This window comes from Salmo trutta, chromosome 15 (genome assembly GCF_901001165.1).
Source record: "Salmo trutta chromosome 15, fSalTru1.1, whole genome shotgun sequence".
NCBI lineage: Eukaryota > Metazoa > Chordata > Actinopteri > Salmoniformes > Salmonidae > Salmo > Salmo trutta.
Window position 1 is genome coordinate 32,082,663 of NC_042971.1, and position 24,238 is coordinate 32,106,900.

Genomic DNA, 24,238 nt, shown 5'->3' on the forward strand with positions numbered 1-24,238 from the left:
TATTCCTGAAAACTGCCATTTACACATGACAGAATAAGCTATAAATAGATATAATTGGTTTAGGGATTTATGGGCGGGAACTTTCTTTTTTACTTCACCCAAAAGTCAGTGTATGAAGTGCTATTTTGAGTGCTATTTGACAGTTTCAAAATGCAAATAAGTTAGATCAGTTTAGGTAATGTTTTATCAATATTGTCACATGAAAGACAAAATGATTTTGTTAAAGTCTATTTACAGCCCTGAATAAATTGCAGTTCGCTACTGGTAGCTGTGAGGTAGCAGCTAATGTTAGCTTGTTCTAACTAGCTATCCTCTTCCTCTGTTTCTGAATGAATTTATGTATATTTATTTTTCTAGCTAGCAAAATAAGTGCGCTAGATTTTGTTTGTATACTGCCATGAATCGATAACATAACTAAGTTTGTCACTAGTATTGGCTAGTAAAACCTAGCCAGTTGGACAGTGATAGCCGCAAACTAAAACCGGGGATAGAGACAGGGAAGATAATTAACTTTCTGTTTCATCTGCTGCTGGCTTGCTAGCTAATGTTGACTCAAATGTGTTTTTCCACATGTAATTGATCAAATTAGATTTTTAATTCTATAACGAATGTAATTGTGTCAATGTGAAAAAAATCCTCTCTGAATATAGCTAGCGTCCATGTAAAATATGGCTACTAGACAACAGTAGAAGCTATCTATGCAACAACTGCAGTCTATCAGGTTTTCTGACATGGTTTTCCTGTCTGGCAGAGATCTATTTCTACGATTGTACTGTTAGCTCCTGGTAAATAGCTAGCTATATATGGTAGTTAGCTAGCTATATTACTGAAATTACTCAATCCTAAATTAACTAGATAGGATGGAATACTTTGAGTTCGTCCACTATGACTGTCCCTGATCAGGTGATTGCTTTCCATGTGTGATGGATGAACCTATCCAGACACAAGCAAAGAAAGTGTTTCCTGTAAGTCAGATAATGCCATTCTGGTTAGCCTACAGCCCTTTAGTGACTCAAAAAGTTTTTAAAGTATGTGTTATGGATTTATGAAACAATAAATAATTTCTTTCCCACACAGAGAATCAACATTTGGCTAGCCTGGTCCCAGATCTGTTTATGATGTCTTGCCAACTCCTATTGTATGATTGTTGTCATGCCATATTACCATAGAAGTTGGCTATACATAGGAGTTAGCTATATGACACAGTCTGATAAAAGATCAAGCTAACATTTTGCTAATTGTCAGAACAGAAAGAGTGAAACTTTAATATACTGGAGGCCAACTCTTGAAATCATAGGGTTTGTTACAAGAAAGATACCAAGGAGAATAGGATGTGGTTTATTTGTTTATTTGTGTAGCACCTGAATGAGAGGGAAAACATTAATGGATCGTAGGGGACTGAAATTGTTTTAGGTTGTGGCACTCCAGTTAGTATGAATCATTGTGGACATAGGCACCAGTAAAGGTAACTATCAAAGATGTCTACACTGAAGCCCTGTCTAGGAAATAGGGTACCATTTGGAATGCAGCCCTAACATTGAAAGATGATAAACTATTGTTCCTCCTGTGCAGGATGAAGCTGGAGTTGTCCTAAACTGAGTTGACAGAGGAGCTGGGTTGTGTGAGAGCTCTGGCTATCGAACAGATCCCGAAGAAGGCATCCCATGAGCTGATGGGTCAGTATGTCCAAAACACATTATGCAAATATTAAAGATTACACTCCATATTGAATAAAATAGAGTACCCTTGTGAAACCAGATTGACTACTGTGCTCACACTGGCTTCACTTCACTTGCAGTGAAACAGAATGTGAGCTTGCAAGCTCAGACTTGTTTAGGTAGGTTATACACTGCTCAAAAAAATGAAGGGAACACTTAAACAACACAATGTAACTCCAAGTCAATCACACTTCTGTGAAATCAAACTGTCCACTTAGGAAGCAACACTGATTGACAATACATTTCACATGCTGTTGTGCAAATGGAATAGACAACAGGTGGAAATTATAGGCAATTAGGAAGACACCCCCAATAAAGGAGTGGTTGTGCAGGTGGACCACAGACCACTTCTCAGTTCCTATGCTTCCTGGCTGATGTTTTGGTCACTTTTGAATGCTGGCGGTGCTTTCACTCTAGTGGTAGCATGAGATGGAGTCTACAACCCACACAAGTGGCTCAGGTAGTGCAGCTCATCCAGGATGGCACATCAATGCGAGCTGTGGCAAGAAGGTTTGCTGTGTCTGTCAGCGTAGTGTCCAGTGCATGGAGGTGCTACCAGGAGACAGGCCAGTACATCAGGAGATGTGGAGGAGGCCATAGGAGGGCAACAACCCAGCAGCAGGACCGCTACCTCCGCCTTTGTGCAAGGAGGAGCAGGAAAAGCACTGCCAGAGCCCTGCAAAATGACCTCCAGCAGGCCACAAATATGCATGTGTCTGCTCAAATGGTCAGAAACAGACTCCATGCGGGTGGTATGAGGGCCCGACGTCCACAGGTGGGGGTTGTGCTTAGAGCCCAACACCGTGCAGGACGTTTGGCATTTGCCAGAGAACACCAAGATTGGCAAATTCGCCACTGGCGCCCTGTGCTCTTCACAGATGAAAGCAGGTTCACACTGAGCACATGTGACAGACATGACAGAGTCTGGAGACGCCGTGGAGAACGTTCTGCTGCCTGCAACATCCTCCAGCATGACCGGTTTGGCGGTGGGTCAGTCATGGTGTGGGGTGGCATTTCTTTGGGGGACCGCACAGCCCTCCATGTGCTCGCCAGAGGTAGCCTGACTGCCATTAGGTACCGAGATGAGATCCTCAGACCCCTTGTGAGACCATATGCTGGTGCGGTTGGCCCTGGGTTCCTCCTAATGCAAGACAATGCTAGACCTCATGTGGCTGGAGTGTGTCAGCAGTTCCTGCAAGAGGAAGGCATTGATGCTATGGACTGGCCCTCCCGTTCCCCAGACCTGAATCCAGTTGAGCACATCTGGGACATCATGTCTCGCTCCATCCACCAACGCCACGTTGCACCACAGACTGTCCAGGAGTTGGTGGATGCTTTAGTCCAGGTCTGGGAGGAGATCCTTCAGGAGACCATCCGCCACCTCATCAGGAGCATGCCCAGGCATTGTAGGGAGGTCATACAGGCACTTGGAGGCCACACACACTACTGAGCCTCATTTTGACTTGTTTTAAAGACATTACATCAAAGTTGGATCAGCCTGTAGTGTGGTTTTCCACTTTAATTTTGAGTGTGACTCCAAATCCCGACCTCCATGGGTTGATAAATTGGATTTCCATTGATTATTTTTGTGTGATTTTTTTGTCAACACATTCAACTATGTAAAGAAAAAAGTATTTCCTAAGATTATTTCTTTCATTCAGATCTAGGATATGTTGTTTAAGTGTTCCCTTTATTTTTTGGAGCAGTATATAAATACAGTAATCTTGATGCCATGCCAACTGATGCCTCGCCCCCCCTTCCAGGTCTAAGAAACTCCCCAGCTGCCCAGCATCGCTCCCTGGCCTCTAAACATCCCTCCCCAGACCGCCTCCACCCTCACCTCTCCCCTTCTTTCCAGCTCCTCACCTCCTTCTGGCCCTGCCTCCTACTCCTGCCGGCCAACCAGCCACCGCATCCAGTTCCACCACAGCTACTCTGACATAGTCGACTCCTCTGCCCACCAAAGGACACAGCCGTGGCTCCTCCATGACCCTCTCCTGCATGCTCCTCACCCTTGCATGTTTTTCTTTCCTTACACCAAACATCCTGGATGCCAGCATGTTTAATTCATGACTCTTATGGCCTTGCAGATGTAAACGACTTGTGAAGACTGTAAAATAATGTTGGGCTTTTAAATTGTTCCCCTTCTGACTGTTCACTGATAGGCTATAGGCCTAGTGGAATGGATGTACAGAAGAAATTGAATTTGTAAAAGCCAATTATTGCTATTATAATGCTTATTCTAATCATATTGTAATATCAGATACATTTTGATGGCAATATCCCTGAGATTAATGTTGTTTATAATGTTATGAAGTGTTAAGTGAGACCTGAATATGGCGTAAATTATTAGAATTTACTTTCATGCTATACTTCTCAAAAGGCACCCAATTGGTGGAACTACCCAAATACAGTATACTATGGGGGAGAGGGAGAAGATTTGGAGAAGAGAGAGAGCGAGAGAGGAACAAGAGAGAGATGGAGGGAAAAAGCAGTAGAGAGGATCCTTGCTTAGGGTTTTCTATCTTTCTCTTTATCCCCCTTGGACCAGACAATTGTCTTCTTCCATTTTTCACCTCTATCGATAATTACTATTCCGCTCACCTCCGCCGTTGTTGGCAAGCTCTCTCTCTCTCTCTCTCTCTCTCTCTGCTGGTGCTGGACAAATGAGATAAAGCATGCGGCTCTGCACATTATCAAGCTATCCATCCAATGCATGCTCTGTGGTATTATTACTGCCAGGCAGAGTGTGAGTGAGCGTCTATCGCTCCATCTCCTATGACATCACCTCTCTCTGATACTACTCTCCCTCTTTTGTAAACCTTTGGCAAATATGACCATAACTCTATGGTCCTGATCTCTGCTTACAAGCAAAAACTTAAACAAGAAGTACCAGTGAAGCGCTCAGTACGGAAGTGGTCTGATGAAGAGGATGCTAAGCTACAGGACTATTTCGCTAACACAGACTGGAATATGTTCCGGGATTCATCCGATGTCATTAAGGAGTTTACCACATCAGTCACTGGCTTCATTAATAAGTGTATTGACGCTGTCATTCCCAGAGTGACAGTACGTACATATCCCAACCAGAAGCCATGGATTAATCTGGACATTTATAAGAAATCCCTCTACGCCTTCTGACAAACCATCAAACAGGCAAAGCGTCAATACAGGACTAAGATCGAATTTTACTACACCGGCTCTGAAACTTGTTGGATTTGACAGGGCTTGCAAACCATCATGGATTTCAAAGGGAAAACCAGCCGAGAGCTTCCCAGCGAAGTGAGCCTACCAGACTAAATGCCTTCTATGGTCGCTTCGGGCCAAGCAACAATTAACCATGCGTGAGAGCACCAGCTGTTCCGGATGACTGTGTGATTACACTGAGTAAGACCTTTAAACAGGTTAACATTCACAAGTCCTCAGGGCCAGATGGATTACCAGGATGCGTACTGCCCAGCTGGCAAGTGTCTTCACTGACATTTTCAAACTCGCCCTGACCAAGTCTGTAATACCTACATGTTTCAAGCAGACCAACATCATCTCTGTGCCCAAGAACGCCAAGGTAACCTGTCTAAATGACTACCGCCCCGTAGCGCTCACATCCATAGCCATGCAATGTTTTGAAAGGCTGGTCATGGCTCACATCAACACCATCATCCCAGAATCCCTGGACCAACTCCAATTCGCATTTCCCGCCCAAACAGATCCACAGATCTCTATTGCACTCCACACTGCCCGTTCCCACCTGGGCAAAAGGAACAACTATGTGAGAATGCTGTTCATAGAATACAGCTCACCGTTCAACATCATAGTGCCCTCCAAGGTCATCACTAAGCTAAGGTCCCTGGGACTGACCACCTCCCTCTGCAACTGGATCCTGTACTTCCTGATGGGCTGCCCCCAGGTGGTGAGGGTAGGTGACAACACATCCACCATCCTGACCATCAACACGGGCCCCCATAGCGGTGCATGCTTAGTCCCCTCCTGTACTCCCTGTTCATCCATGACTGCGTGATGTCAGGACTAAAACCTCTCCCTCAACGTGGGCAAGACAAAAGAGGTTATTGTGGACTTCAGGTTATTGTGGACTTCCCACATTCACATCAATGGGGCTGTAGTGGAGCGCGTCCAGAGCTTTAAGTTCCTCAGTGTCCACATTGCTAAGGACCTATTATTGTCCAAACCCACCAACATAGTCATTAAGAGGGCACAACAATGCCTCATCCCCCTCAGGAGGCTGAAAAGATTTGGCATGGGCCCTCAGATCCTCCTAAATTTCTACAGCTGTACCATTGAGAGCATCTTGACTGGCTGCATCACCGCTTGTTATGGCAACTGATCGGCATTCGACCGAGGGTAGTGCATACAGCCCAGTACATCACTGGGGCCGAATTCCCTGCCATCTAGGACCTCTATACAAGGCGGTATTAGAGGAAGGCCCGAAAAATTGTCAGACTCCAGCCACCCAAGTCATAGACTGTTCTCTGTACTACCACATGGCAAACGGTACCAGAGCGCTAAGTCTGGCACCAAAAGGCTCCTTAACAGCCACCCCCAAGCCATAAGACTGCTAAATAGTTAACCAAATAGCTACCCGGACAATCTGCACTCTATGGACACACTGGACTCTACCCACACACTCACACATACTTACACTGACACAACACAACCCAACACCGCACACACTGGCACACTGGCACACATTCCCCACACACACATTATACACTTCCACACTCATCACATATGCTGCTGCTACCGTCTATTATCTATCCTGTTACCTAGTCACTTTACCCATACCTACCTCAATTTCCTTGTCGCCTGCACATCGACTCGGTACTGGTACCCTATGTATATAGAGTACCATAGTATGAGTCATAATAACCATGAAATCTAGCGGTCAAATAAGGAAATGGTTCCAATCGTTTTTCCACCATTCATTTTAGAAACACTGTGTTTCATGTAGGCTTATGCTGGCGTGGGGTTTTGATAACAGTCTAAATCTCTTTTGGACAAGGTGACTTTAATCAATATATTTGCTTGTATTGACCCTCCAAAAATGACATACTAATTAGCTGCTAATGTGGCTATCATAAAAAAACTACAAATGCCATGATGATCTGGACGAGACTGCCGAATCAAGGCAAAAGTAAGAATCTCTGGATAAATAATCTAATGTTAGCTACATTTAGTAATGAATAAATTGGCAAAATGTCTTCACTAGGGTAGGGGCAGCATTTGGAATTTTGGATGAAAAGTGTGCCCAAATTAAACTGCCTGCTACTCAGGCCCAGAAGCTAGGATATGCATATAAGTAGATTTGGATAGAAAACACTCAAAAGTTTCCACAACTGTTAAAATAATGTCTGTGAGTATAACAGAATTAATATGGCAGGCGAAAACCCGAGGAAAATCCATCCAGGAAGTACTATTATTTTGAAAGGCTGTTTTTCCATTGAAAGCCTATCCACCATACAAAGACTTAGGACCCAGTTCACGATCTCTATGGCTTCTTCTACATGTGGCTAGTCTTTAGGCATTGTTTCAGGATTTTACTCTGAAAAATGAGGGAGATACAGCACTTTCAATGAGTGGAAAGTAGAAATCTCCAGACATGAGTCCAGCGCGTGATCGGGAGTGCGCCTTTCTTGTTTCTAATTTTCTATTGACGAAGCTTTTGTCCGGTTGAAATATTATTGATTATTTATGACAAAAACAACCTGAGGATTGATTTTAAGCATCGTTTGACATGTTTCTACGAACTTTATTGTCCTTTTTTGACTTTTCGTCTGGATGTTGAGAGCGTGCTTTGTACCTTTGGATTACTGAACTAAACGCACCAACAAAACTGAGGTTTTTGGACATAAAGAGGGATATTATCGAACAAAACAAACATTTATTGTGTAACATGGAGTCCTGGGAGTGCCACCAGATGAAGATCATCAAAGGTAAGTGATTAATTTACATTGACAATTCTGTGAACTGTCTTGTGCAAGTTTTAAATTGACACAATACCTGTGAGCAAAGGTGTTAGCTAGAGATTACGTGCCGGATCTTGCAGGGATTTGTAGTCTGAGAGTAAACAGAGCCGAATATATTGATTAAAGCCACCCTGTCTGAGAGAGATTTACATAGTTATCAAAATGCCTACATAAAACACAGCCCTTATTTTAAGTGTTTCTAAAATTCCCTATGAGAAAAATAAACGGTGGAAAAACGATTGGAGCCATTTCCCTGTTTGACCGCTAGGTTTTATGGGTATTATGATACCTCCATTGTGGGGCTATATAGCCAAGCTATCATTGCTCATTGTGTATTTACTCCTCGTGTTACAATTTTATTATAATGTTTTATTTTTTATTGTATTCTGCATTGTTGGGAAGGGTAGTAAGTAATCATTTCACTTTGACTCAACTCCTGTTGTTTACGAAGCATATGACAATTAAGATTTTATTTGGTGGTGGAAGTGGCAGGGGCAGTACTTACTGGTCTGGACTGAATTTCTTTAGCATACAGAGGTTGAAGAAACTCAGAGTCCCCCTCCAGTTTCAGGCCCTTCTCCGTTATTCTTAAGTTGCCCATACCATCCTGTATAGAAAGAGAAAATGAATAGGATATGGTCAATATTTAGGTATGAGTTGAGAGAGTTCCATCTGTTGCTGATGAAGCAAAGACATAAATAATATATGTGTAATACAAAATTGGTACTAATGCACACATATCATGAATTCATCCCATCCATACTTCTTTGGATATAAACATCTTGATATAGGCATAAATCAACTAGCTACAGTAAAGGCATGAATACCACAATATCAAGCACTGAATATTGGAACCGTGTTCACAAAGCCCCTATCTGTTTCTCTGTGTTACTGAACCATGTCAGACTAAAGGATATCAAACAACGATGAGCAGAGCTTTGGAGAACAAAGAGGAGTTCACAGAGCGCCTTTGATTCCAACAGGTTTGACTTTGACCTTTTGCTTCCCCTGGTCAATAAATAAGCATGGTGGATCACTGTAAAGATGATATACTTGTCTGATAAGAGACAGGAGCTCTCGTTCTCTCTCTATGCCTCCATGTGATCATCAGGAGAAACCAAGTCTCTTTTTTTATCACCATATTTGATCCTGAGTTCTGAGGAGCATTACCAAATGGAGATCAAGACCTGTGCAATCCCTCTGGATCTGAATGCTTTAAAACACCTTCTGACAATGCCTCCTCTCTCCGTCTGCCCACCTCTTTCTACCTTCTCTATTCCAATTCTGACAAGATAGTGAGAAATGTAAAGTAAGTGAGACCTGAACGTGGCGTGAATATATATATATATCTATCCTGTGGATCGGCAAACCATATGAAATGAGATAGCTGCTAAATGTAAGTAGCATAGACACTTTGAAGAAGACAAAAGCCTATGTGATGACTAGATATATATTTTTTGCCACTCTGCAGTATGTCCACCTTCCGTCTATGGAGGAAAGTGACTGTCTTTCCTCATCAGATTCAGCCATTGATTTACATCAAAGATTCAGATTCACTCTGTCCTGCTTTTGCTGTAATATTATTCACTCGTTACCCCCACAGCTCTTCCATTTCAGAAGCTATGTGAACCATCACTGAAGACGCACAATAGTTGAAATAGTCACTTGTTCATCCTCTTCATCTCTCCCTCTGTTACAGAAACTCACATCCCCAGAGTTTGAGCATCTGAGACATGCTGTGGCACTGTGTATAAATGCACAGATCTCTGAGTACTGTAGGAAACTCGAATTCTAGGAATTCCACCGATTTTGTGAGCCTTGCACCTCTCCCAAAAGAGCGTAACATGAGAGTAACACAGCTAACAACCCACTGGGTAAAGATGTAATTTCAACGTCTAGTTTTGATTTACATTTGGTTCAGTTGTCAACTAATGTGAATTCAATGTGAAATCAATAACAAATATCACCATGTCATTGGATTTAGGTTAAAGTTGGGTGATAAACAGCCAGTTCCCTTATGTTGATAACTTTTTTCAAATCCAATCAGTTTTCCACGTTGACTCAACATTATCACATAGATTTTTTTGTTGAAATGATGTGGAAGCAACGTTGATCCATTTTTCGTCCCAGTGGGAAAAAACTTCACCATTATGAAAAGGGAGACTTTTTCATCTTTGAGAGACTTTCTGGCAATGTACCCTGGGGTTTTGAAACCGGTGCTGAACTATTCCTGGAATGTTTTTGGACAAAACAGTTGAAAGGTATCAAAACCTAATATCCTGGACAATTCGAGGTGAGATAGCCATAATCTCTTACCTCCCACACACACACGTATTTGGATATAGGAATGCAACAGCCAGTGTTCGCTCGCTCTCTCTCTCTCGACCTACTCCCTCTCTCCCTACTCCCTCTCTCTCTGAGTGAGCAGTATGGTGCGGGGTGGTGCGGGGAGAACAAGCGGGAGGCATGTCATGAATAATGCAGATAGGCACTCATTGACAGAGGAGCACCAGCACACTCAGGTGTGTCTTCTCCTCTCTTCTCTGTTTTTCTCTATTTTCCTCTACTCTCCTCTCCCCGCTCCACATCGCTCCGGTCCGTCGGGAATCAACAAACCTTCACTCGCATGCCACAGTTTATGCAGCATCAAGGAGTAAATTGATTTCCACTCAACACATCTTGAAACGAATGTCACTGCTCTGGGAGTTTGATATTTATTGTGGACCCAAGAATGTGGAATGGAACGTGTGTGGCTTGTGTGTAGCTTGCACGTGTACTGTGTGTGTGTGTGTGTGTGTGTGTGTGTGTGTACATGCGTGCCTGCCTGCATTTGTGTGGGTGCCGGTCTGCCTGTGTCAGTGTGTGTGCGACAGTGTCCCTGGCTAAGATATAGATTCCATCTCTTGATGTAACTGAGGGATGGCGGTGAGCCAGCGGGAGCGAAGCACACAGCCGAAACAACACTGCTCCTTGTCGACAGCTGTTAAGGGTCCTCTCCGCCAAGCCACCAGATCTTATCTGCCACGCTGACAAAAGGAGACGACGACGCAGCAGCAGCACACATTTGCATGAGAGTCAGGAGGTTGTTCGCCCCCTGTTAGCTAATGAATGCACAGGCATCAGTACAGGTGACCTACCTGCTGAACAGAATCAAGCTGTCAAGCTGTGCCAGGCGTAGTGGGCTGGGCAGGAGACACAAGGTGATGGGGCAGTGTCTGGGACAAAGGACGCTTTGAGACGTGAGAATGCAAGTGCGTGTGCTCACACATACACACACACAGATGTGCACACAAACACACACAGATGGCGTACACACACACACATACAGTACACAGACTCACTCCACAACCAGAGAGAAAGTGTGGGATACCTTGAAATCACTATGATTCATAATGTCAATATTGAGGGACCTCAGAGCTATTATCAAATGACAGCATCAACATGTAACTTATTCCCCCATCACTTGAGGCAAGAACAAATAAAGTGAGATGATTTAAACATCTTTATGACTAACAGAGAAAATTATTAGTTAGCTTTTTCTTTATGCTGTAGTCACTGCACAGGATCTATTTATTAGGATCCTCGTAAAAATCATAAAATCATGTATTTTACTAGGAGAGACAGTACTTTTCCTTGCAGTCTCTGCATGACAGTACACAATCGCTAATTTGAGTTTAAATTATTAGCAAACATTCCTTCCCCGACTGAGTCATTGCAATTATTCAATTGCCAAAAAACTATTCTACTGGATCATGTAAAGTAAGTGTAACACATCAGTGGATATAATTGGTGAGAGGTAAGAAGAAGACTGATGAAAAAGAACAGATGAGTTTTAGGCCTAGTTCATATTGTCCGGTAAAACAGTAGGTTGTTGCTATAGTGGAAATAGATGTAACTATTTTAGAGGGTTGGAGGCCATGGCATGGTTCATTAACATATAGAATGGGATTACATTCCTCAGCATACAGCCCAGCCATAATTCATAAAGTCTAATACATTACAATCTATCAGGATATACGATGTGATCATACTTAAGGATTACCATAGTTTAAATTACAACACCCCTTCCAGCAGCTTATAATTTTAATCCCTGAATGAAGGATATAATGATCAATTGCAGATCACAGGACATGAAAACAAACAATAAGCCATATGCTATAGGTGAAAATGTGGGAATTACGTGATCCTGAAGCATGTGTAGATATGATTTTCGCATTTGAAATGACAGCCGTTTTTTTCCACTTCAAATGCCTTCTGTCACTACAACTTGTCCTGAAGTGAAAAAATAAAAAAATAAATGACAAAACAGACATGTCTAGCTCAGAACATTGGGTGCTCTTTCAAGGCTCCTTTGCCACCCTAGTCGCTTTGCTTGCTACTTCAGCTCTAAGTCCTCAGTAATACATTTTGACAATGCACTGATAAAAAGTTTAAACCCTCTGGTTTCAAATTACAACACCACAGCCCGTCTTGCAGACGATTCCACTTAGTCCACAAGTGATTCTGCTGTGGTCATGTAGCTATATATATACTGCTCAAAAAAATAAAGGGAACACTTAAACAACACATCCTAGATCTGAATGAAAGAAATAATCTTATGAAATACTTTTTTCTTTACATAGTTGAATGTGCTGACAACAAAATCACACAAAAATAATCAATGGAAATCCAATTTATCAACCCATGAAGGTCTGTATTTGGAGTCACACTCAAAATTAAAGTGGAAAACCACACTACAGGCTGATCCAACTTTGATGTAATGTCCTTAAAACAAGTCAAAATGAGGCTCAGTAGTGTGTGTGGCCTCTACGTGCCTGTATGACCTCCCTACAACGCCTGGGCATGCTCCTGATGAGGTGGCGGATGGTCTCCTGAAGGATCTCCTCCCAGACCTGGACTAAAGCATCCGCCAACTCCTGGACAGTCTGTGGTGCAACGTGGCGTTGGTGGATGGAGCGAGACATGATGTCCCAGATGTGCTCAATTGGATTTAGGTCTGGGGAACGGGCGGGCCAGTCCATAGCATCAATGCCTTCCTCTTGCAGGAACTGCTGACACACTCCAGCCACATGAGGTCTAGCATTGTCTTGCATTAGGAGGAACCCAGGGCCAACCGCACCAGCATATGGTCTCACAAGGGGTCTGAGGATCTCATCTCGGTACCTAATGGCAGTCAGGCTACCTCTGGCGAGCACATGGAGGGCTGTGAGGCCCCCCAAAGAAATGCCACCGCACACCATGACTGACCCACCGCCAAACCGGTCATGCTGGAGGATGTTGCAGGCAGCAGAACGTTCTCCACGGCGTCTCCAGACTCTGTCACATCTGTCACGTGCTCAGTGTGAACCTGCTTTCATCTGTGAAGAGCACAGGGCGCCAGTGGCGAATTTGCCAACCTTGGTGTTCTCTGGCAAATGCCAAACGTCCTGCACGGTGTTGGGCTGTAAGCACAACCCCCACCTGTGGACATCGGGCCCTCATACCACCCTCATGGAGTCTGTTTCTGACCATTTGAGCAGACACATGCACATTTGTGGCCTGCTGGAGGTCATTTTGCAGGGCTCTGGCAGTGCTTCTCCTGCTCCTCCTTGCACAAAGGCGGAGGTAGCGGTCCTGCTGCTGGGTTGTTGCCCTCCTACGGCCTCCTCCAGATCTCCTGATGTACTGGCCTGTCTCCTGGTAGCGCCTCCATGCTCTGGACACTACGCTGACAGACACTGCAAACCTTCTTGCCACAGCTCACACTGATGTGCCATCCTGGATGAGCTGCACTACCTGAGCCACTTGTGTGGGTTGTAGACTCCGTCTCATGCTACCACTAGAGTGAAAGCACCGCCAGGATTCAAAAGTGACCAAAACATCAGCCAGGAAGCATAGGAACTGAGAAGTGGTCTGTGGTCCCCACCTGCAGAACCACTCCTTTATTGGGGGCGTCTTGCTAAATGCCTATAATTTCCACCTGTTGTCTATTCCATTTTCACAACAGCATGTGAAAGTTATTTTCAATCAGTGTTGCTTCCTAAGTGGACAGTTTGATTTCACAGAAGTGTGATTGACTTGGAGTTACATTGTGTTGTTTAAGTGTTCCCTTTATATTTTTGAGCAGTGTATATACAGTTGAAGTCGGAAGTTTACATACACTCAGTTTGGAGTCATTAAAACTCATTTTTCAACCACCACAAATTTCTCGTTAACAAACTATAGTTTTGGCAAGTCGGTTAGGACATGACACAAGTAATTTTTCCAACAGTTGTTTACAGACAGATTATTTTACTTATAATTCACTGTATCACAATTCCAGTGGGTCAGAAGTTTACATACACTAAGTTGACTGTGCCTTTACACAGTTTGGAAAATTCCAGAAAATGATGTCATGGCTTTAGAAGCTTCTGATAGGCTAATTGACATCATTTGAGTCAATTGGAGGTGTACCTGTAGATGTATTTCAAGGCCTACCTTCAAACTCAGTGCCTCTTTGCTTGACATCAAAGGAAAATCAAAAGAAATCTGCCAAGACCTCAGAAAAAAACTGTAGACCTCCACAAGTCTGGTTCATCCTTGGGAGCAATTTCCAAACGCCTGAAGTTACCACGTTCATCTGTACAAACAATAATATGCAAGTATAAACACCATGGGACCACGCAGCCATCATAATGCTCAGGAAGGAAACACATTCTGTCTGCTAGAGATGAACGTACTTTGGGGTGAGAAGTGCAAATCAATCCCAGAACAACAGCAAAGGACCCTGTGAAGATGCTGGAGGAAATGGGTACAAAAGTATCTATATCCACAGTAAAACAAGTCCTATATCGACATAACCTGAAAGGCTGCTCAACTAGGAAGAAAGAAGCCACTGCTCCAAAACCACCATAAAAAAGCCAGACTACGGTTTGCAACTGCACATGGGGGCAAAGATTGCACTTTTTGGAGAAATGTCCTCTGGTCTGATGAAACACAAATAGAACTGTTTTGGCCATAATAACCATCGTTATGTTTAGAGGAAAAAGGGGGAGGCTTGCAAGCCGAAAAACACCATCTCAACCTTGAAGCACAGGGGTGGCAGCGCTTTGCTGCAGGAGGGACTGGTGCACTTCCCAAAATAGATTGCGTGATGAGGAAGGAAATTTATGTGGATATATATTGAAGCAACATCTCAACACATCAGTGAGGAAGTTAAAGATTGCTCGGAAATTGGTCTTCCAAATGGACAATGACCCCAAGCATACTTCCAAGTTGTGGCAAAATGGCTTAAGGACAATGAAGTCAAGGTATTGGAGTGGCCATCACAAAGCCCTGACCTCAAACCTATAGAAAATTTGTGGGCAGAACTGAAAAAGCATGTGCGAGCAAGGAGGCCTACAAACCTCACTCAGTTACACCAGCTCTGTCAGGAGGAATGGGCCAAAATTCACCCAACTTATTGTGGGAAGCTTGTGGAAGGCTACCCGAAACGTTTGACCCAAGTTAAACAATTTAAAGCCAATGCTACCAAATACCAATTGAGTGTATGTAAACTTTTGACCCACTGGGAATGTGAAATAAATTCTGAAATAAATCATTCTCTCTACTATTATTCTGACATTTCACATTCTTAAAATAAAGTGGTGATCCTAACTGACCTAAGGCAGGGAATTTTTACTAGGATTAAATGTCAGAAATTGTGAAAAACTGAGTTTAAATGTATTTGGGTAAGGTGTATGTAAACTTCCGACTTCAACTGTACATACATATACAATATATAGTGGAATTGCCTTTCAGATTGCTCTACGCAGCATCCAAAAACCACATCTACTGATCGAAGCCTTCAAAGCAAAGAGAAGCCAATACCACATCATCCATCAAAGTATGTTGGCTTTGAGGAGGAGAGTAAGAGAGAGTGAGAGGGAAAGAAATAAAGGAGCAGATAGAGAAAGAGGGAGATGGAGAGAGAGGGAAAGAGACGATGGAGACCGACAATAGAGAGGGAAAGAAAGTGAGATGGGAAAGAAGAAGAGGAGCGAGACACAGACAAAGAAAAAGAGAGGAATGAGAGAGGATATCTGTCCCATTGAATTAACCTGGCAAAGTGTGCACACCACTCCATCTGAGTTTGACCCTGATTTAAGAGAGGGGGATTCACTGTCAGTCAGCTGCTATAGATTTCCTATTAACTTCATATTCATTTGGGCTGTACAACACAACCCTGAGCCGCCTATAGGTGTGCCATGACAGTGATTGATATGTGAATAGACAAACTGCTGTGCCAGAACACACTAAAGCCCCCTCCCCTACCGTTGCAGAGCTATAATGGATGGCTCGGGATACAAGACCAAAAAGTGCAATTATCACCTCTTAATATCTCATCTCTCACCGCTAATTGTAAACAGTTATTATTTTTTTTTTCAGGTGGATATGAGGGAGGCTGAGAGAGCTTCTAGGAAGAGGCAGTGATTGTCATGCTCAAGCCCTGACTTTGCGACTGTGCTCTCTCCGAATTGAAGAGACAAAGTTTGGGCGTTGATTGACTGGGCTGATGATGAAACGCAATGTCCTGGAATTGACCTGACCGAACCGCTCAAGCAGAGAAAAGTTGACTGTCCACCACCACCAACTGCAAGCTTTGTTTCCATCCAAGACGACCGCAAAAACTAAAGTGCCTCTGCAGCATTCCCCGTCACTCTCTGTTTGCACACCGAGACACTTAAAATTAGGTATTTTTTGTAGCCTCCTAGCATCTCCCCCAGATCCATGCCACTAGATCAGGATTCCATAAAAACCTGCATGTACAAATTTACGACACCAGGGCTTTATTGACTCTGAGCAGGGAGATTGAATAGCCTTGTTTTCAAGGCACAACATCAAAGGGAAGTGCTGGCTTCAAGGTCTTAATAGATTCTGCCACAGCAGAGTGGGGAAGGCTTTTTACTCCCCTACTGCAGAGAGACTGGACAAAGGCAAGCCTCTTATTCACTCTCTGTGCTCCTTTTCAATATGACTGCTATGGTGCCTCCCCCCAGTCCAAAAAAGTATTCTCCCTTTGTCATCCTCTGTCTAACACTGAAAAACAGGCAATTTTCTTGAGATATTTTACACAACATTCCGCTGTATGTTTCTATTGAGCTATGATATTTTGCACTGTCCTTGGACCCAGTTATGAAAGCTATTGCCAATAGTGCAGTGTAGATTGTCCTGTCTATTTTAGCAGGGATGTGTCAATGACAATGTATGCTCCCTCCGGACTCGAACATGGCCCTGTAGCTCTAGAGAACATTTTAATTGATTGGAGATGACCTGTATAAAGCTACCTATGATTAACTAGAGCTTTTTTTGTGGAATGTACTACGCTGCTCTACTACGTTGTTGAGATACATCGAGTTTCCTTGTAGGCCTATTTGGCAGGAAAACTGTGAAGCGAGCTGTAGCCTATTGCCTGTTTCTGAGTCTTTTATTAAAGAATGTGAAATAATGCTGTGTTTATTTGCTGCTTTTCATTAAATCATGTAGCTGTTCTTTAGGCTATGGCCTAAAATACATTTGTTAATATGGGCAAAATATTATAGTATATTTTTTAGCATAGGCTTCCCGAATTTATGAAAGTAAACAGTTCATGCAAAGATTTTGGGATCTGGTAAAAGGCCGACATTTGTACGTTTCAATTCAAAATAGACTGTCACATGACAAAATAAATAGAAACTAGACAAAAGAAATGGAAATATGACAAAAGAAATGGAAACATTGTAACAATAGCCTCTATGATTAAAGGAATCGGAGTCCCTGCAGACGACACTACAGTGGTAGGCTTGATTACCAACAACGACGAGACGGCCAACAGGGAGGAGGTGAGGGCCCTCGGAGTGTGTTGTCAGGAAAATAACCTCACAGTCAACGTCAACAAAACAAAGGAGATGATCGTGGACTTCAGGAAACAGCAGAGGGAGCACCACTCTATCCACATCGACGGGACAGTAGTGGAGAAGGTGGAAAGTTCTAAGTTCCTCAGTGTACACATCACGGACAAACTGAAATGGTCCACCCACACTGACAGTGTGGTGAAGAAGGCGCAACAGCGCCTCTTCAACCTCAGGAGGCTGAAGAAATTTGGCTTGTCACTGAAAACACTCACAAACTTTTACAGATGCACAATTGAGAGCATCCTGTCGGGCTGTATCACCGCCTGGTACGGCAACTGCTCCGCCCACAACCGTAAGGCTCTCCAGAGGGTAGTGAGGTCTGCACAACACATCACCAGGGGCAAAGTACCTGCCCTCCAGGACACCTACACCACCCGATGTCACAGGAAAGCCAAAAAGATCATCAAGGACAACAACCACCCGAGCCACTGCCTGTTCACCCCGCCAGAAGGCTATGTCAGTACAGGTGCATCAAAGCTGGGACCGAGAGACTGAAAAACAGCTTCTATCTCAAGGCCATCAGACTGTTAAACAGCCATCACTAACATTGAGTGGCTGTTGCCAACATACTGAGTCAAATCTCTAGCCACTTTAATAATAAAAAATTGGATGTAATAAATGTATCACTAGTCACTTTAAACAATGCCACTTTATATAATGTTTACATACCCTACATTACTCATCTCATAGGTATATACTGTACTCTATATCATCTACTGCATCTTGCCTATGGGGTTCAGCCATCGCTCATCCATATATTTATATGTACATATTCTTATTCATTCCTTTACACTTGTGTGTATAAGGTAGTTGTTGTGAAATTGTTAGATTACTTGTTAGATATTACTGCACGGTCGGAACTAGAAGCACAAGCATTTCACTACACTCGCATTAACATCTGCTAACCATGTGTATGTGACCAATACAATTTGATTTGATTTGATTTATAAGCCCACTAAGTTACCTATTTGTTATCATTAAATGTCCTGAATAATAGAACAGAAAATATGTTGGGTGTCATGAAATAGACTAGGTAGGCTATCCTACACAATTGTGCACAGTAGCCTACATTGCTGTCCAACACATAGAAACATTATCTCATTACCTTGATTGTTTCTCTGTTAAATCATCTAGACCCAGCTGTAAATCAAGCAGATAATCAACATAAATGTAGGGGTATTGGATTAGATTCAACGCGGATCACAACTGTCTTCACTTGCGCAATGAACGAGACATCAACATATTCTGGACATTATTCCGAATACCGTTTTGCCGCCCTGGCTGTTTTTGCATGGCATGCTACAGTGTATCACAACAGTTGTTTGTCACTTGACTGTCAATCAGAAAAATATTTCCTGGATCAGTTGATGATGGTCAACAATATCACTAGGACTAACTAAACAGCTGGATACCAAATGCCCTCCCAACAAGTAAACTGTAGGTTCATTCGCCTACGCATGATGCATAGCCTACTGAAGAACCACGCATGTTAGGGGGAATATATTTCTGTAAGAAGCATTCGATTTTGCAATCGCGTACATCATTTTGGATTTGTGTGCCAATGAAAACAGTTTTAATGGACTAAAATATCAATATGAACGTTTGATAAAGTGGTGCTGCCGTTAATAGTGCACCATCTCATATACTGAGCAATGCTTTTGTCCTGCTGATGGCTCATAAGGGGTTGATGGGTTTTGTATTCAGATAATTGATTAGACTAGATCAGATCACAACTAGCCTACTGGTGTCTCGGCTGTTCGAAGGATCGGACCAAAATGCAGCGTGTTCGTAGTTCCACATATTTTATTTATTGTGAAACTAAAATGCAAAGACACTAAATACTTGAAACACAAAAAACAACAAACCGTGACGCAGAGAGGAAAACACACTACTCAAAGATAATCACCCACAAACACAGGTGGGACAAAGAGCAACATAAATATGACCTCCAATTAGAGGTAACGAGGATCAGCTGCCTCCAATTGGAGATCAACCCAAACAACACCAACATAGAATTACAAAACTAGAAACTGAACATAGAAATACAAAAACAGACAAACACCCCCTGTCACGCCCTGACCTACTCTACCATAGAAAATAACAACTTACTATGGTCAGGATGTGACAACTGGTCAATCAGCTCATAGTTGTCTGGACACTTTCCTATGTGCAGCGCATGTCAGTTATATTTCCTTATATTTTTTTTTAAATACAACTGGAAGCCTATTGATACAGTCTTTACATAGGCTATTGGTGCTGATCACTAATATTCCTCAAATCTATGGAAATATTTAGTGTGCTGCCGACAAACAGCTGGGCAGAATATCTAATAATTAGCCTATCCTAAAAACTCATCACAATTATGCTGAAAATGAATGAATTTGTACAGCCCTTGCTAAAGCCAATTATGGCGTTTGAGTAGGCTAGGTTTTTTCAAGAAAATATAATGGGCCTAGTTTTATTATATTGATAAATAGATTTTATAGAGCAAATTGAAATAAAATTAATTATTACAAATTGAAATAACTTTGTTGTGTATTAATGAATGTATTGGTAGGCTTATGAATTAGATTTTTTAAGATATTCGCCCCAACCCTGTTTTATTTATTCTGTCTTTTATTTTATTTCACCTTTATTTAACCAGGTAGGCCAGTTGAGAACAAGTTCTCATTTACAACTGTGATCTGGCCAAGATAAAGCAAAGCAGTGTGACAAAAAACAACAACACAGAGTTACACATGGGATAAACAAAAGTACAGTCAATAACAATAGAAAAATCTATATACAGTTTGTGCAAATGGAGTAAGGAGGTAAGGCAATAAATAGGCCATAGTAGCGAAGTAATTACAATTTAGCAAATTAACACTGGGGTGACAGATGTGAAGATCATGTTGTGCAAGTAGAAACACTGCTGTGCAAAAGAGCAAAAAATGTAAATAAAAACAATATGGGGATGAGGTGGGTAGTTGGATTGGCTATTTACCAATGGTCTGTGTACGGCTGCAGCGATCGGTGAGCTGCTCAGGTAGCTGATGTAAAGTTAGTGAAGGAGATATAAGTCTCCAACTTTTTGCAATTTGTTCCAGTCATTGGCAGCAGAGAACTGTAAGGAAAGGCGGCCAAAGAAGGTGTTGGTTTTGGGGATGACCAGTGAGATATACCTGCTGGAGCGCGTGCTACGGGTGGGTGTTGTTATGGTGACCAGTGAGCTGAGATAAGGCAGAGCTTTATCTAAAAGGAAGGCAACGAATGCAGAGCATTTTATACAATATTCTGCCTAATGAACAAATGTATTTTAACGTCATAAGTGAATCAATATATAAGAGCCCTCAGACAGGTTAAAACGAGTTTTCCCACGAAGAAATATGATAGACTTCACGAGTTCCCCATGGAGCCACCAGCCAGCTGGCGTTCCCCAGCCAATCGTGCACACACGGATGAAAGAGTCACCAACAAAGGAGTTCACTTCTGCTGCAGCCTTTGCTGTAAAATATAACTCGTTGCGGCGGTGCTTTGGGGGATGGTGTAGTACAAGGTGTGTACAGGAGGTATGGGGGAGGGTCTCTCTCTCTCTCCTCCCCCCCTTTGGGGGATTGGAAACCAATTGCAATCCTTCATCTCTCCCCTGATCAAGTTGAGCTAGAGACTCAGGCCTGTCGCACTCCTTTATCCTGGCTCTAATGTTGATTTCACATGGGAGATGTCTTGCATTTCCACTATTATACACCATCCCCATCCAAACAGAAACTCTGTAGAGGAATTTTAATCTGTGTAACTGCTTAGGTATTCATCGTTCCCCAAGGGTAATTGTGTGGCGCCACATGGTAGAAAGCGGGTCACAGACGGCAACGTTTTTTTTTAAACATCCTATACAGTAGAATTGCTTTTAGTCTATTCTGTATAGTATGAGTAGGAGTGAGTAGAGTCAATTGAATAAAAAAAAATTATGCCTGAGATTCTAAAGCTTTTCATTTTGACTAGTTCGTCGAGGTAGTACGTTGAATAGTCCTGCATTCCCCCAATGTTATCTCCCATCCCCGCAGATAGCGAGTCAGCCCTATATACTGGGACAAGTTGTCAGAGTTATCTCCTGTCTACGTTTTGATCTCTATGTTTTGGTTATTTTCTCCCCATAATAAAACCATAACCTTCAGGCTATGCCACATCAGAAGTGGCATCCTGGGCATTCACTGGGAATCTACAGTATTGTCAAGGCTGTTTAAAACTAAATTGGATGAGTATTTTTAAGTCTAAAATATATTCATGTCTATTTTTCACATATTATTTTATTATTATTATTATTTTAATAACAAATACTGTGTCATCAAAAAGTGAATCCCATCATCAGATAGAAAGACACAGACAGAGGGAGGGAGAAGGAGAGAAAGGGGGTAGACAGAAGATCTGAAATAGATTTCCCTTGTCTTGAAAACATGTAGATTTGTCAATGATCTGCACATCTTGTTTTCTCAGGGCCCCTGCAGTGAGCTTAAAGAGAGAGAATGGCCTGCAAGGCAAGAAATAATGACAAGTAACATCACTCTGATCTGTGAATGCTAGTATTGATATTTACTTCAGATCAATTGGGGAAAAGTGTCTATCTGAGAAAGTCTGCAAAGAGCAAGTGTTTGGCATTGAGACAAAGTGCAGCATTAGGTAGAAAAATAATAATAACTGCTATCATGTTTTTTTTTAGAATAACCGCAGTCATATCTACTACCACCCTGAATGTAGAGTGCAGTAATAACCAAAAACCTTGACTAGAATGACATATAAGGTTGGCTGGATATCTGTTTATTTTATACGAATAGCCAGAGGCACACTCCAACACTCAGACATCATTTACAAATGAAGCATTTGTGTTTAGTGAGTCCGCCAGATGAGAGGCAGTAGGGATGACCAGGGATGTTCTCTTGATAAATGTGTGAATTGGACCATTTTCCTGTCCTGCTAAGTATTCAAAATGTAACGAGTACTTTTGGGTCTTAGGGAAAATGTAAAATGTACAATATTTTCTTCAGGAATGTAGTGAGGTAAAAGTAAAAGATGTAAAAAATATAAATAATAAAGTATTGTACAGATACCCCCAAAAACTACTTAAGTAGTACTTTAAAGTATTTTTACTTAAGTACTTTACACCACTGGTGCCGACAGAGGAGAAATCAGCAAACCAGCAGACACTCAGGGCACAGAGGACCAGAGCTAACCATGCGTAGTCCAGAGGGACACTAGCACTAAGTGTATAGAAATGTCCTGATACTTTCCCAACCAGGGCCACCACTGTAGTACAATCCTCAGGGATAGATAACTAGTGTCTTTGATCTCCATTTCAAAGAGACACTGACTTCCCTCTCTTTTCACTCCTCCTCTCCCCTGCCTTTTTATATAATATAATCTATCTACTGGTACAAACCACAACTTGATCAATAGAATGTAATTCCACTCTAAACAAACAAATTGTGTTATGCACATTTAGGTATTTTCAAAGAGAAACCAAGGACGATGTGAAACCTCTAATAAGGGTCCATGACACAGCGAAGGAAGGAGACTAAAAGCGTGCAGCATCTTTATATGTATATCACTCTTTATTTATAGCACAGAGGCAGGGGAGAGAAAGAGGTGGTGTAAGGTGACGATGTCCTAATATGGACGCAGTAACAGATAGTTGCTTGTGTACTGTATGTAGGCTTACAATGCACCCCCCCCATCCCTCCAAACTGGAGTCAGGGGTAGACGTAAGTATCTTTACTATGATATGTTACATTTCGTATGCTACAGTATGTATTCATTTGTGGATGTCCATCATCCATTTCGTATGTTATGTCACGAATTACAATTTGTTGTGGCTAACGTTAGCTAGGCGTTAGAATTAGGAGTTAAGGTTATGGGTTAACTTGTTGGGGCTAGGGGGCAGTATTGAGAATTTTGGAAAAAATATGTGCCCATTTTTAACTGCCTCCTACACCAACTCAGAAGCTAGAATATGCATATTATTGTTCAGGTTTGGATAGAAAACACACTAAAGTTTCTAAAACTGTTTGAATGGTGTCTGTGAGTATAACAGAACTCCCATGGCAGGCAAAAATCTGAGAAGGTTTCATGCAGGAAGTGGCCTGTCTGACAAGGAGTCGTTCTTCTTGCCTCTGTTTATTGAAGAGTAAGGATCTTAGCTGTAACGTGACAATACCTAGGGCTCCAATAGGCTCTCAGAACCCGGGAAAAACCTGAACGATGACGAGGCAGCCTCAGGCTGAAAGACATTATCGCCTTTTCCAAGTGTCCCATTAGGTGACAATAGAATTAGGCGCGTGCGCGATTCGCCCCCGTGGAGTATTTTCATTCGGCTGTTTAGCTTATTGCAGATTCCCGGTCGGAATATTATCGCTTTTCTACGAGATAAATTGCATAAAAATTGATTTTAAACAGCGGTTGACATGCTTCGAAGTACGGTAATGGAATATTTAGAAATTTTTTGTCACGTTCTGCGCCATGCGCACGACCGTGATTTAGCATTCAGATAGTGTCTAGAACGCAAGAACAAAACGTCGCTGATGGAACATAACGATGGATTATTTGGGACCAAATCTACATTTGTTATTGAAGTAGAAGTCCTGGGAGTGCATTCTGACGAAGAACAGGAAAGGTAAGA

The 24,238-nt window shown here is 42.4% G+C and overlaps 1 protein-coding gene across 2 annotated transcripts in view; it reads right to left on the reverse strand.

Moving 5' to 3' along the window:
- The window catches only part of LOC115148828 (delta-sarcoglycan), a 344,372-nt gene that overhangs the window by 61,002 nt on the left and 259,132 nt on the right, over nucleotides 1-24,238 (reverse strand). For both annotated transcript variants that reach the window (XM_029691086.1, XM_029691085.1), the window contains exon 3: nucleotides 8,205-8,306. In XM_029691086.1, coding sequence (XP_029546946.1) covers nucleotides 8,205-8,306 — 102 coding nt within the window. The remainder of the gene's footprint in view (nucleotides 1-8,204; nucleotides 8,307-24,238) is intronic.